Source organism: Falco biarmicus, chromosome 14, assembly GCF_023638135.1.
Source record: "Falco biarmicus isolate bFalBia1 chromosome 14, bFalBia1.pri, whole genome shotgun sequence".
NCBI lineage: Eukaryota > Metazoa > Chordata > Aves > Falconiformes > Falconidae > Falco > Falco biarmicus.
Window position 1 is genome coordinate 17,315,020 of NC_079301.1, and position 12,794 is coordinate 17,327,813.

At 36.9% G+C, this 12,794-nt stretch overlaps 1 protein-coding gene across 5 annotated transcripts in view; it reads right to left on the reverse strand.

The window, feature by feature from the left end:
- THOC2 (THO complex subunit 2) overlaps positions 1-12,794 on the reverse strand; it is a 55,411-nt gene that overhangs the window by 4,510 nt on the left and 38,107 nt on the right. For 2 of the 5 annotated variants that reach the window (XM_056359396.1, XM_056359395.1), the window contains 12 exons: positions 12,244-12,401; positions 10,772-10,900; positions 10,147-10,278; positions 9,881-10,065; positions 8,964-9,148; positions 8,573-8,675; positions 7,753-8,189; positions 6,862-6,920; positions 5,294-5,329; positions 962-1,099; positions 543-612; positions 305-462 (listed from right to left, as the gene is read on the reverse strand). In XM_056359396.1, coding sequence (XP_056215371.1) covers positions 305-462; positions 543-612; positions 962-1,099; positions 5,294-5,329; positions 6,862-6,920; positions 7,753-8,189; positions 8,573-8,675; positions 8,964-9,148; positions 9,881-10,065; positions 10,147-10,278; positions 10,772-10,900; positions 12,244-12,401 — 1,790 coding nt within the window. Of the gene's footprint in view, positions 1-304; positions 463-542; positions 613-961; positions 1,100-5,293; positions 5,437-6,039; positions 6,921-7,752; positions 8,190-8,572; positions 8,676-8,963; positions 9,149-9,880; positions 10,066-10,146; positions 10,279-10,771; positions 10,901-12,243; positions 12,402-12,794 lie in introns of those variants that run through there. The other 3 variants (XR_008825417.1, XR_008825418.1, XM_056359398.1) reach the window with 3 other exon arrangements.

Consider the following 12,794-nt stretch of genomic DNA (forward strand, 5'->3'; position numbering starts at 1 on the left):
CCTGCTTTCACATATTTACTCAGCAAACCAATCTGCAAATATTCTAGATTATTCAAAAAACTACAGCATAAGGTTCTGAATTTTCCTACCTACTGCCAAGATGAACTATTCTTCCAATTTACTTATCCTTACAGGAATGACTGCTGAAATATTCAGAGCTACAAGATACCAGAATTTCCAAGAGTTCTCCTACACATTCACAGCATATCTTTTTAATTTAGGCCATTAAAGCAGCAATCAAATTTAGGAAAAAGTAATTGACTTGTTCTGTCAACAACAACAAAACCATAATAGCTTACTTTACCTTTTTGCTACCAGAGGAGCTCTTCTCCATCTTTTCTGCTTTAATTGAATCACCTTTCTCTTTTCCTGAAGATTTTGACTTACTCTTCTCCTTCTCCTTTTCATTTAAGCGAGGGGAATCAGAAGGACTTTCGCTTTTACTATGTTTTGAAGAACCAGCTAAAAACACAAGGAGAAAGTTGCAATTCACAGCAACAAGTAAAAGCCTAATACACACACACACAAAATAAAATACATACTTGTCCCATTTTCCTCTTTGCGTCGTTTAGTAGAATCCTGTGGTACCTCTCGGTCACTGTTTGAATGATCCTGGCACCAAATACAATTACGCAGATATTAGCAGATTAAAACATACTCCTGAAGTAGCACCTGCTTATAATATTGTTTTGGAGAACTGATTTTTGAATGCTTAAAATGTAACTGAGGCATTACATCCTGCATCAAATTTCTTGAGATCGGTTCTGAAGGGAAAAAGTTTTGAGTACATTACTGCAAACCGACCTTTGAAGAAGTAACGGAATAAAAGAAAAACAACCCTGATACGGATCACTTCTGCATGGCTGGGCTGCACAACCAATTATTACCGCAAGGGCTTTGAACAGAAAGCTTTCCAAGCATATACCAACTTTCTGAACTAGTTCATAAAAATTCTACCAACCCTTTTCCGATCTTTCCTGTCCTTGTCATCTTTCTTCTCTCTCTCTCTGGATCTTTCCCTTGACTTGTCCAAATCTTTCTTGTCCACTTCTCTCTCCTTACTCTTGGACAGTGTTGGAGTAGTGTGGTTAATGTAGTGCTGTTAAATTAAGGCAATATCACCAAGTATTAATATGTACTCCTAGATACGTAAATAAGAAGTCTTACTCTAACATAACAGATCTAGCTCAAAGAGCAAAATTAAACATTTAATACTTCAACTAGGAAAAAAAGTGATTGAAGACACTTTCAAACTTGTGATCTATAATTTAACCTATAGCTCTGTTTTCTCAACGCTGGCTATTCAAGAACATCTTCTCCTAACTGAAACACATATTAAATACACACAACATTGTCTACCAGTATTGTTTGAAACATCAGAACAAATCTGACAGCGGTACTGTTGAAACAGGATATGCAGATTCCTGGACTGACTTAACCACTTGCAATCTTGCCTGGAATGAATGAATGGAATCAACTGCTTAAACAGATTCTAATTAATTTTTAAAGAATAATCTTAATCCACGAAGTATTTAAGACTCTGAATAATGGGTTTTTTCACCTAAAATAATACAAATCTCCATCTTAAGCCTAAACTTCAAATGATAAAAGCAGCTGAACATAGAATTGGTTTTGCTCTGTAATGTGTTCTAGACTGTTATTCCACTCTCTTCTAAGCAACTATATACTAGTTTCACAAAACTGAATATTCCTAATATAAACTGGGGCTGCAGGGCAGGAGAAGAGGAAATAAGTCACAGTAATTTCAAGTGTAACACTTGACAAAGTTTACATGCTACTGCGTGTATACATATAAAGATAGCACATGTATTATATAAACCCCAATACATTACAGTAACTAATCCTATCTTTAATACAATTATACAGTTCAATCTTTAAGAAATATTTTCCATAAAATACCAATAAAAGCATATCTTAATTTAAAAACCTTTCCCTAGTATTTCATATATTACTTTAAGTTACAGCAACACACAGATTTAAATCAGTATATTTTAATCCTTCCCCAGTTCCATAAGCTATTAATTTTGTTTGGGGGGGAAAAAAGCATCTTCTAACTAAACTGTTCTCTCCATTTCTTTTTAGACATCTTACTTAAAAAGACACCAAAAGAGAGAGCTAAGTAGAAAATTAGTTTAGAACAATCTAGAAATCACTTGAACAAAAGCAAGTATTGTTTCAAATAATTTCATTCTTTTCATTAAATTAAGTCTGTCCTCCTCCAGTTCTGGTCAATGTTTAACTTACCAAAACCTGATGTAACTAGTCCTATGTTAAAAGTCACACTGACAAGATTAGGTCTCTTTTTCCTTTTATTACTTGAACTGGAATTTTATTATCCTCCTAGGCCAGAGACTGAACCTTCAATACTCCTTTCACTACTTTTCTTTCTGCTCTTTTCCCTCACTCCCTTTTCCTTGTTTGATTTCCTACGTTGCCATTCCACAAGAAATTTATCCTTGCTCCCTTTTTTGCTGTCAACCATTAACAGTGACTTGCAAATACGGGGTTTTTTCTATGTAGCCCCATTCAGTTGTGTCCCAGAGACACTTTCCATGTGAGAAAGCCAACATGTAGCTCTGCTTTCTCCTATTCCATTTCTTGAGTTCACACGGCTGTTCCTGACAGATTACTCTGCTCTTCTACCATCCCAATGCAGAGTTTTGGAAAACTCCATCCTTCCCACTGCCCTTCACAAGTGAAGGCTGGAACTACCTCATTAAGCTTTATCAACTTGCTTCTAGAAATGCTGCTAACAGAAACAACGTCAAATTTGGGGCCCTGCTGTATGCAGGGAAAGGCTAAAGCAAGAATAAACACAAACCTAACTCAAGTCTGGCACCATTTCTTTTATAACCTGCAATGTAAACCAACATTTCAATGGTCTGGCCCCGTAAGTTAGGCAAAGGCAGCAACAAAGAAAGCCTGTAAGCATACAACAGCACTAGACTTCTGCTATCTTACAGCGGGAGCTGAACTCATCAATCTTACAGGCTTCTGAATAGCTCATCCTTTCCCCAAACAAGTCCATGGCAGCAAAGAAAAGCATTTAACTTGTCTTATACCATGTATAGGGAACATTGACAACAAGTGCCTTAGGTCTGTTAGAATGGCACTGAAGAATGAAAATTAATTCATTAAGTGAGAAAGAACAGAAAACAGCATTTAGAAGAAGGAAAGGGTTGGACATTGCCCAAGCACTTAAACAATAAATCCATGGAAAAGTCACACAACTGCAACGCACTTCCTGCTAAATCCATACAAACACATCACAGTAATTCTAAATTTTAACTTTTCAAAGTGACTAGAAAAATAAAGTTGTTCATTGATCATTTAATTACAAACACCTCCACTGTCTGCTTGATTACCACAACAATGTGTTAAAAACTAAAATAGTTTTAAATAACTAATGAAAACTTGAGTGAAGTTCAATTAACCAGTCGAACCTTGACTAATACAGTAAGGGAGGAAAAAGCAAGATTATATAGACTTCAGATACACCACACTTCAGATAGATGTGAACTCAAGACAAATACAGTTTTCTGATTTCAAAAAATATACGAGGTGTCATGACACTTATTCATAAATCTTTTTTTGAAAGTACGTAGATTCAATCTATAGATACTATTAAGAATCAAAGGATGCTTCCTATATATATGCTCCCTATAAGCGGGTATGGTTGGTACTGGGAAGATTCAATTAAAAAAACTTGATCAGCAAGCATCCACTATAAAATCAGAGCTATTTTGAATTAAAACATATAAAGCGTTCTGCATACTTTGTTTATGCAAAGAGAGCTACAAGTAAAACAGCAGTGTAAATACAGAATAGGAAGTGTTAACCTATCAAGCATTTTTAAATTAAGTGAATGTCTAGATGAACCTGTTAAGTTATCCAGAAAGTCCAAATGGTCAGCATTTTCCAAGTGATAAATGTCTGTGCTATTTAATTACATGTTGATACTGACTGCGTAATCAAAAACCTTAGCAGCACCTTCAGAAGACTTGATCCATTTCCTATTAGCCACACACCCTAATATATTAGCAAGTTTGCAGTATCTGTTGTTACTATGCAAGCAGTTGAGTTTTTAAAAAAAGCAACAGAATAGTTGCAGAACTTTCTAGAATACAGTATTCCAAAATGTCATTCAACTCACACCCCACTCCACTCTGCGCCTGTCAGGCCACCCCTGGAATTCTGTGTCCGGTTTTGGTCCCTGCTATGCAAAAAAGGTACGGACAGGCTGGAGAGGGTCCTGGGAGGGGCCACAAAGACGGTCAGAGGGCTGGGAAGCCTGCCATAGAGGAAAGGCTGAGAGAACTGGGTTTGTTCAGCCTTGAGAAAAGAAGGCTTAGGGGAGACCTTATCACCATGTTCCGGTATTGAAAGGGTGGGTGCAAAGCAGACGGAGATTCCCTTTCTACAAGGAGTCACATGAAAAAGTCAAGGGGTAAGGGGTACAAGTTACTCCTGGAGAGATTCTTACTGGACACAAGACAACAATTTTTAACAGTGAGAACAATCAGCTATGAGAATAATTGCCCCAGGGAAGTGGTGGATTCCCCAACATTGTACACTTTTAAGACTCAGCTGGACAGGGTGCTGGGCAGTCTTGTCCAGATCGTGCTTTTGCCAAGAAAAGTTGGACCAGATTATCCTTTAGGTCCCTTCCAACCTGGTATTCTATGATTCTATGAACTCTTGAAAGCATTCTTCAGCATACGTTCTCCTAGATACTGAATCTTAAGCATGTTTACAGGAATCAAACATACAAAAATGATCATCTAGGTGCTTGTCTGTGATGCTTAGAAATACAGCCATAAATACAACAGTAGTAAGGGAAAAGAGTATTAATATTCCAGAGATAAGTCTCTAATGTTTTTGTTTTTAAATAACTACTGTTTTTTAAGTGGTACCAAAGAAGAACTATTGTAACTATTCTGTTATGTCTTCAGCCAAATAAATGGCTATTTATAGAAAAGGACTTTTCTATAACTTTACGCATTTCAGACAGGATCAGAAAAGATACTAACCCATAAAATCTCATAAGATCATTTACAAAATAGTAAACTCGGGGGATTTTCATTGTGTTGCTTCCACGTAGCTATCCCTCTCTTACGTACAGAGGTTCTATATCGCAGACTGCAAAAATCCCTGTTACTACACTAGCATTTACAGGAATGAAATTGATGGGGTTTGCCACAAGACCAAAAGTTAAGTTCTCTCTGCAACAAAACATGAAAGTAAACTTTGGTGGTGTCTAAAAGATTCAAACCTTTGCTGAAGAGTCCTTGAGTTCGTTGAGGTTGTCCTGTAGAAAATGAATGGAGATGACACGTAAGCTGGAATAGTTTTCAGAAACCAGAGGAACTTTGGGAAGCATGGCCGTACCCTTGAACCAAAAAACAGCTACTCCTTCTGGAATAAATCTTATGTTAATACTGTACACTGAATAAAGCTAGGAACTGAAATATTTTTTAAAAAGAAAGAAGGAAGGGGGGAAAAAAAAAAAGACACAGTCATAGCTATGCTTTAGACCCAATTAAGTAAACTACAAAATGTGTTTATATCTAATTCTTCATTAAACAATGAAAAAAAAATAAAAAATTCTCCCACCAAGACAAAATCTAAAGAAAAAATAGTCTTAATTCTACATACAGCTAAGCCACAGGTGAATCAGGTTTAAAAATATTTTAAACCTGTATCTTCTCCACTTTCAGCTAAACGTGGTAGAAGTAACTCTAGAATGACTTTAGATTGCCATTTATAAAAACCAGGCAAGAAAAACTTAAATCATTTTGATTACTTATCAGTCACCTGCTTACTCAAAACTAGTAACATCTATCAGAGTTCTCCAAAATTAGCCTAAATCTTTCAAGTATATCTTACATAGAGAAAAAGATGTGCTCTTGGAAAAAAACAGGAAAAAAAGAAAAGCTTGTTCTAAAGTTGGTAAGATGGTGAAGTTTAAAGGCCCACATAATCCATCACAGTGCTCTTGATGAAGTATTAGTAACTTACAGTTTTAAATGTTCAACGTACTGCAAATTCAAAGATTCCATGAACATAGATGGTTTACAAATAAAATAAATATGGAGCAAGGAATGGCTACCCTGAGTCTTCAAGTAGGCTACGCCCATGGTTTTGTGCTGCGCTTGAATGCTTGGGGTTTCTCTTTGCTGGGTAGTAGGCTTGGTTGCCACATCTGGTTTTATCGTAACGCAGGGCTCAACACGGTGGGAACCCATTGGAAATAAACAAACCTCGAAGGGAAGGTACAACAGAAGCTGCATGCGCACTGATTATACACAACTACAGGAGAACTGATCACCAAGGAGACTTTAAAATGGAACTCCTTTCAAGACTCCTCCTTAGAAGGCACATATCGGTATGATGCTCATCAAGAAGCCTGATGAATTCAGAGGTATTGTACATCCCGTATCATCCAGGAATCTTCAGTGCTATAGATTCTTCAATAGAAGTGCAGAAAAATATGCTCCACTCTGCTGCAAAGACTCATTTGCTTGTAGCTACCATTGCACTCCAAAAAAACTGACTGCTTAAAACAATGAGGCACTTCTGTGTAAAAATTCTCTTGCCATTTCCAAACACTATTTACAAAATTTGTGCTAGGTCCTTGAAGCATTATTTTGGTTAATTAAAAATATTTTTATAGAAAAAAAGACAGTCCGCCAATAAAGAAAAGGAATGCATTTTCTAATGCAACATAAAACCTCCAGTGGTTCCAGTGTATACTTGGCACAAAACTTGAAGGAAGTCGAACATTGGCATCCCAAACTTGTGAGCCTAACATGGGTGCTGCCTTCCTCAGGCTATACTAACCTTTACTGTTGAGGAATGTGATGGAGAAGAATGTGTATCAACTTTACGGCGTTTTTGTTCTGAGGAAAGAAAAGAACAATAGCCTTATTAAAACACATTTCAAAGGGGATAATCTAATAATGTGGTTTTCTGAAGTACCAAAATAATTTAAGCTAGAATTCAAATTATACCACTATAAAAATTTAGTGTTTAAGCTATCTAGAATTACCAACATGACAGCACTGACGCTCTTTATGAAAGTTTGCAGGAAAAGTGTAATGTAAAAAAACTGCTGCAAAATTATGCTTGTTTCAAACTCCCATTTTGATTAAGTCTGTATCTGAATTTGAGTTGCTATGAAGACCCTGAAAATGTCAAGCCTTATGCAGAGCAAGTATAAAACTCAACAACAGCCTCAGATTACAAGAACTAAAAATATCAACATTAAGGATTTGTTCACCCTTAATATAAGAAGGGACTGTGTCCTTAAGAAGGATACAGTAACCTTTATAAAAGGCCTACGCCTTTCACATCCCCTCTTTTCTTTCAAAATTCAAAGGTTATGATGAAACTCTCATTGGGGTTTTTGCATTAATTTTTTGCAAAACTTGCAAGGCCAGTTATACAAATACACTTTAATAAAAGACCATTTAGACTCATACTAAAAAATAATAGGCTTTATGAAAATGAGCATTCACTGAAGAAGCAAAGTTCACACATTCACAGCCTGCCTTTTGGAGATATCTTGACTACCTACTTTAGTACCCGACTATTTAAAAGCCAATGCCAAAAGGCTAGCAACCATGTAGCAACTCTTCCTCACCGTCTCTAGCATTTTTTGATATTCAGTGATTTTCCAGCAACACATTCTAGTTTTTTAGACAAGAACAGAAATCACATACACAAACTTACCCCTTTCAGATTCTGATGTTTCTGATCTGGGAACAGGTGACTTCAAGGACCCAGCTACTGGCACCTTTTCTCCTCCTTTAGCATTTTCCTTGGATTTAATTTCCTTCGCTACATCTCTTTCTCTGGACGGCTCCTTTTCTCTCTCCTTTTCTGCAGTTGACTTTGACTCGATGATGGTCACAACTGTCTTGGATTTTTCTTCTTTTGAAGCTTTTTCTTCTTTCTTGACTTTTTCCTTCTCTTTGTCAGATTTTGGTGTTTTCTCCTTGATCTCTCTTGCTTTATCATCTTTGTTTGCCCTTTCTTCCTTTGGTTTATCTTTCCCATCCTTCCCAAGTGCCTTCATCTCTGGAGCGGCAGCTGGAGTCTTGTCTTTTTTTTCTTTCTCTTTTTCCTTCCCACTTTTTTCTTTATCATCCTTCTCTTTAACAATTTTGCTGCAATAAAAATAAAAAGGCTAATTAGCATGCATACAAAACCAGCTCTAGTTTTATCACATAAGTTTTACTTCTGATGCTTTGACAGAATGTCCTGAAGCAGTCACTCTCAGATTTTGGAACTGATGTCTCTTTATCAGAGCAGCAACAAGCAAATATTCTCATTTATCTTTGTTTAGCTAAAATGGAATGCATTTAACAACAGTGTCAGATCAATACAGCTGTATATTTGGGAAGAAATAATCTCATTATTAAACTTTGAAGAAATTGAAACAATTTATATGCAACCTGAAAGTAGAAAAGAAAATGCAGGTCAGTTTCAAGTGCAAGTCTACGGTTTGGAAGGAAGAAAACAGAGAATGTTTAAGAGTATTTTTTCTCACCTATTAGAAGCACTGTTTCCATTGCTTGTTGTCACCTTTGGTGCAGCGTTGACAGCTTTATTAATAACTTTCACCACACCCTGAGACTTCTCCTTTAGTTTATCTGTTTAAAAAAAAAAAAAGAATAGCTTCATTTCAACAAGTTAATATACATCCTACTGGTTAAAATAAAACAAGTAGCTAAGTATATTCATGTAAGATCATGTGTAGCTAACAGAATAAGAGTACCTTCTCCCAAAACCAACTAGAAATAAAAAACACACACTAACCCTACATAGCATTGCATTTAGATTTTTTCTTTTCAGTTTAATAAGCCAAATTTTGAGAAAGTAACACGTAATGTCAGAAGAATTCTACTAAATAAGTAAATAATGATTGTAGGTTTGTTTACCAGTCTCCTCAGTAGCGCTTTCTTCCAGTCTAACTGTATTTATTGTGAGAGATGTAGGCATCCCAGCACCACCTGGCCCATTTTGTACTGTTGCAGCTACAGCATTCCTGGCAGGTGGGTCTTTGTGGTGGAATTCATTTTCAGGTATCATGAAAGGCTTCCTACTTTTCAACTGCCCAGAATAGCTGCAAGTCGCACAGATTGTTAAATATGCACAAATAAAAAGCAAAACACGGGTTGAATTTTAAATGAGGATCTAATCTAACAGTTCATCTGTTATTTATTTCACAGTTTTTCCCAACTGATATGCAGTTTCTTTCCCCTTTATCGATGAGCTCAAAAGAAAACAAAATAACAAACAAAAACCACTAGACACAGAAACAGCCCTACCTCCACACCCTCTTCACCACCACTACCACACACACGCCCCCCAAACACACAGAAGAAACAACCTACTGACAAAACTCAGAACTGTTCACGCAACCTGACCTGACTTGCCCCATAAGCATACGTGGATGAGTCTGCATTCATCACAGAAAGATGCAGAATATAACTAAGCATTTTAAAATCATACAAACTTCTAGAAATCTACGCAGTGTTGCATCAATAGCCCTTGGTGTTCTTTGTTTTACTCTCCCTCCTATCTACTTGCTGCTACGTTACCTCTCTAAAATTAAGCTGTATTCTTGTGAGTGGAAATCTTTACTATTTTAAGTGTTCTACTAGAGTCTTGTAAAGAAAATTAGTGAACATCCAGCACAAAATGCGTTTTCATTCACACCACCAGCCCTGAGATGCAGGATACCAAATCTTCTGTGATAAGGTAAAAATCAAACGTTAGGACTGTAACAGTTCCGAGTCTTTAGAAGCTTTTCATGATCCACTTTAATCACTTTCTTAAAGTAAGGTGTTGTTACCCCATAGCCAATGCATATAGATCAGGTCTCTTCTCTTTCTCTTCCTGACATATCTTATGTACTCTTCTTTCCAAGGCTTGGCCCAGGTTCAACACTTTTGGGTACCATGGAAGGATCTTGGTCAGCACAATCAGGATATTTCTGATATGCGTATATTCACCTGTTTCAAGGCAGTGCACAGAAGCCTAGAACACAAATTAAATCTAATGAAGTTTTTTTTTCATTAAATCTTCCAGAACCCTAAGTTTTTCAGCATCTTTATTTACCTTAGTTAGTTTATAGTGCCATTTGTGTACCACATGTCTAAAATTCTCATAATCCAATTGATCAGCTTTATTTCCACCATCAAATCCAGTTGCCCGTAATATAGTTAGGAAACCTGGATAGTTGCCACATTCCTATATGTGCATATAAGAAAAAGAAAAAAAACTGGGAAGCATAAAAACAATAATTCTGCAAAAATGTAACTGAAGCACTTCACTGATTCTGCTAAAGACAGACACAATCACACTTCACAAGACTTATACACATACTTTTTTAAAAAGCTTATTTCTCTTAAAATCTTAGTTGTGGGTGACAGGAAAGATTATTTGTACTTTAGCTTTTGCAAAGAGTATTATAAGAGTTTCCATATGCTTCCTAAATTATTTTCAAGATATGAGAAAATCAGAAATGTAAGATTATTTGGGGGGGGACTACATGTTTTGATACTATATAAAATTATTTCTATTCAAATTACATGAATTACAGAAACTCAATTCTAAAGATTACACCACCAGAAAAATTCTGTGTTTTTAAATCTAATGATTTCACCAAGTATATTTTTATTGGGCCAAATTACAAAAGCGGTCATTATATGTTCTCATGAGCAAACTTAGTAACTTCACATACCTTTTCATATATGACTCTGTCACTGTGCCACCTAGTCACAGTCTCCAGCATACAGCATAAAAACCTGCCGTATCTGCTAGCTTCATTTTCAGTGCAACTTGCAACTGTATATATAATGTCAGAGAATACCTGCAAATAACAATAAAGGGTTACAGTGACTTTATTGAATTACAAAAGGAACAAGAACCAACAAGACCTTCAATTTCTCTCATCTAAACCATCATTAAGCTCATTTCTAGAATATAAAGGAGATCTCTTATAAAATATTCTCAGTTTATTTTCAAGACTTTATTACCCAACTTGTCCTTCACACTTAGCCCAGAACCTAAGCACTGCACACAGCTGCTGCTGACACAGTTTTCCATAGTTAAAGTGTGCCTTCATTGGCACGTAACTGTCTTGTTTTCACATTAATCGTTTCTTTGAGCAGGCAGAAGTACATACCTAGCCAAGCTGATGCAAAAGCATTTTTTTCCTGGCCTGCACAGGTTCATCAGATAGAGCTCATGCAACTGCCTACTTTTATGACATACAACATGGTCTGAATGTATGAGTAAGAATGCTCATTTGGATCCATGAAATCAAAGCAGATACCTACTTCAGATGTCCCATCTCAATAAAAACCCAGACAATCTAAACTGAATGTTCATGTGAAAACAACCTTCATAGTTTTTTTCACAATACAGCCCCATACACATCCTTTCAATGAAAGCTCATAGTCAAATCAGTAATAACTGTCCAGATGATGCAGTAACTTAGTGATTTGACTTCTTACAGCACCAAGTGCCAGACTGGTTCTGATACCCCGGAACAGCACTGTCAGCTGGTACCGCAGGGTCCAAATGCATCCTGCAAAATTCTTCCATCTACGTGCTCCAACTTTTTCCTCCACAGAAGAATGGCTATATGAACAGTGAGAACAAACCAAACAAATGCCTCCTCCAGCTGCTGCATTTGACCCAGAAAATCAGGCTGCTACTGTTATGAAAAGTACTTCCCACATCGCCATGCGAGTCCCTTTCCATGTCTCAGCAGTAACACGAACTAGTCCACTGTCTGTAGTACAATTTGCCAGGGTCAGAAAGGTCCTAAGGATGGTGTTTGTGTGGGGCAAGTATAAGAAAGCTGATACTACAGCAACAGGGTGCATACGGCCAAAATGGGAGGGTTAGATGAGGCCACAGAAATGTACACCACTGGAAGGTTGCAAAACCTGAATGCAACTCCTGTGAAATGCTCTGAAATGCTAGTCTCATTAGGGTAGATCAAAAACAACATTTCTTGAAAATAAGCCCCTGAAGCTGTAGGAAACCTTGGTTTGTAGAATCTGAAGTACAAAAGGGAACTTTTGAGTCTAGAATTAAACATAGGTAATGATTTTGTTGACCTCTTTTGGGAGGCAGGAGGGATACTAGTTTTGCATGCTCATAATAGTAATCAAGTACATACCCGCAACAGTTCTAGCTACTTACTCTATCATAGCAGAGAAGCGTGGAGAAGTTGGGTGTTTTCTGCTGATGCACCAGTTCTACAAAGTGAGCACAATAAACGGCATCGATTGCCGAAAAAATGCATCGAGGAAATATACATAACTGCAGAAATTTTGTGATAGTCTCGTTTTTGGTAGACTCTTCAGAGAAAAAGTTGAGAGACAAAGGGAAGAAAGAAAAAAATTAATGGGTTAACACTCAACTACTCTTTTCCCATGAAGTTGAGTATCATACATCCATATTCCCAAGTTTGTGCCTTAGGCCACCTGTATTCCAAACACACATTTGGCACCGCTCAAAATAAGTCAAAATAAGCCCAGCTGTTTAAGGATGGGGGGGAGGGTAGGAGGGTGGTTGCAGCAAATCTTTATTTCTTATTTGGAAAACTCTTCTATTACACAATGTGGGGGATAACAGGCTCAGAAAACACTTGGGTAAACTTCTTCAACTGCTAAGTCTCTGCACCTTAGCGAAAGGAACACCATCTGCTCTTTCTCTGGAAAACCTGTTTTCTCCTTTCTAGATAGAGCTGA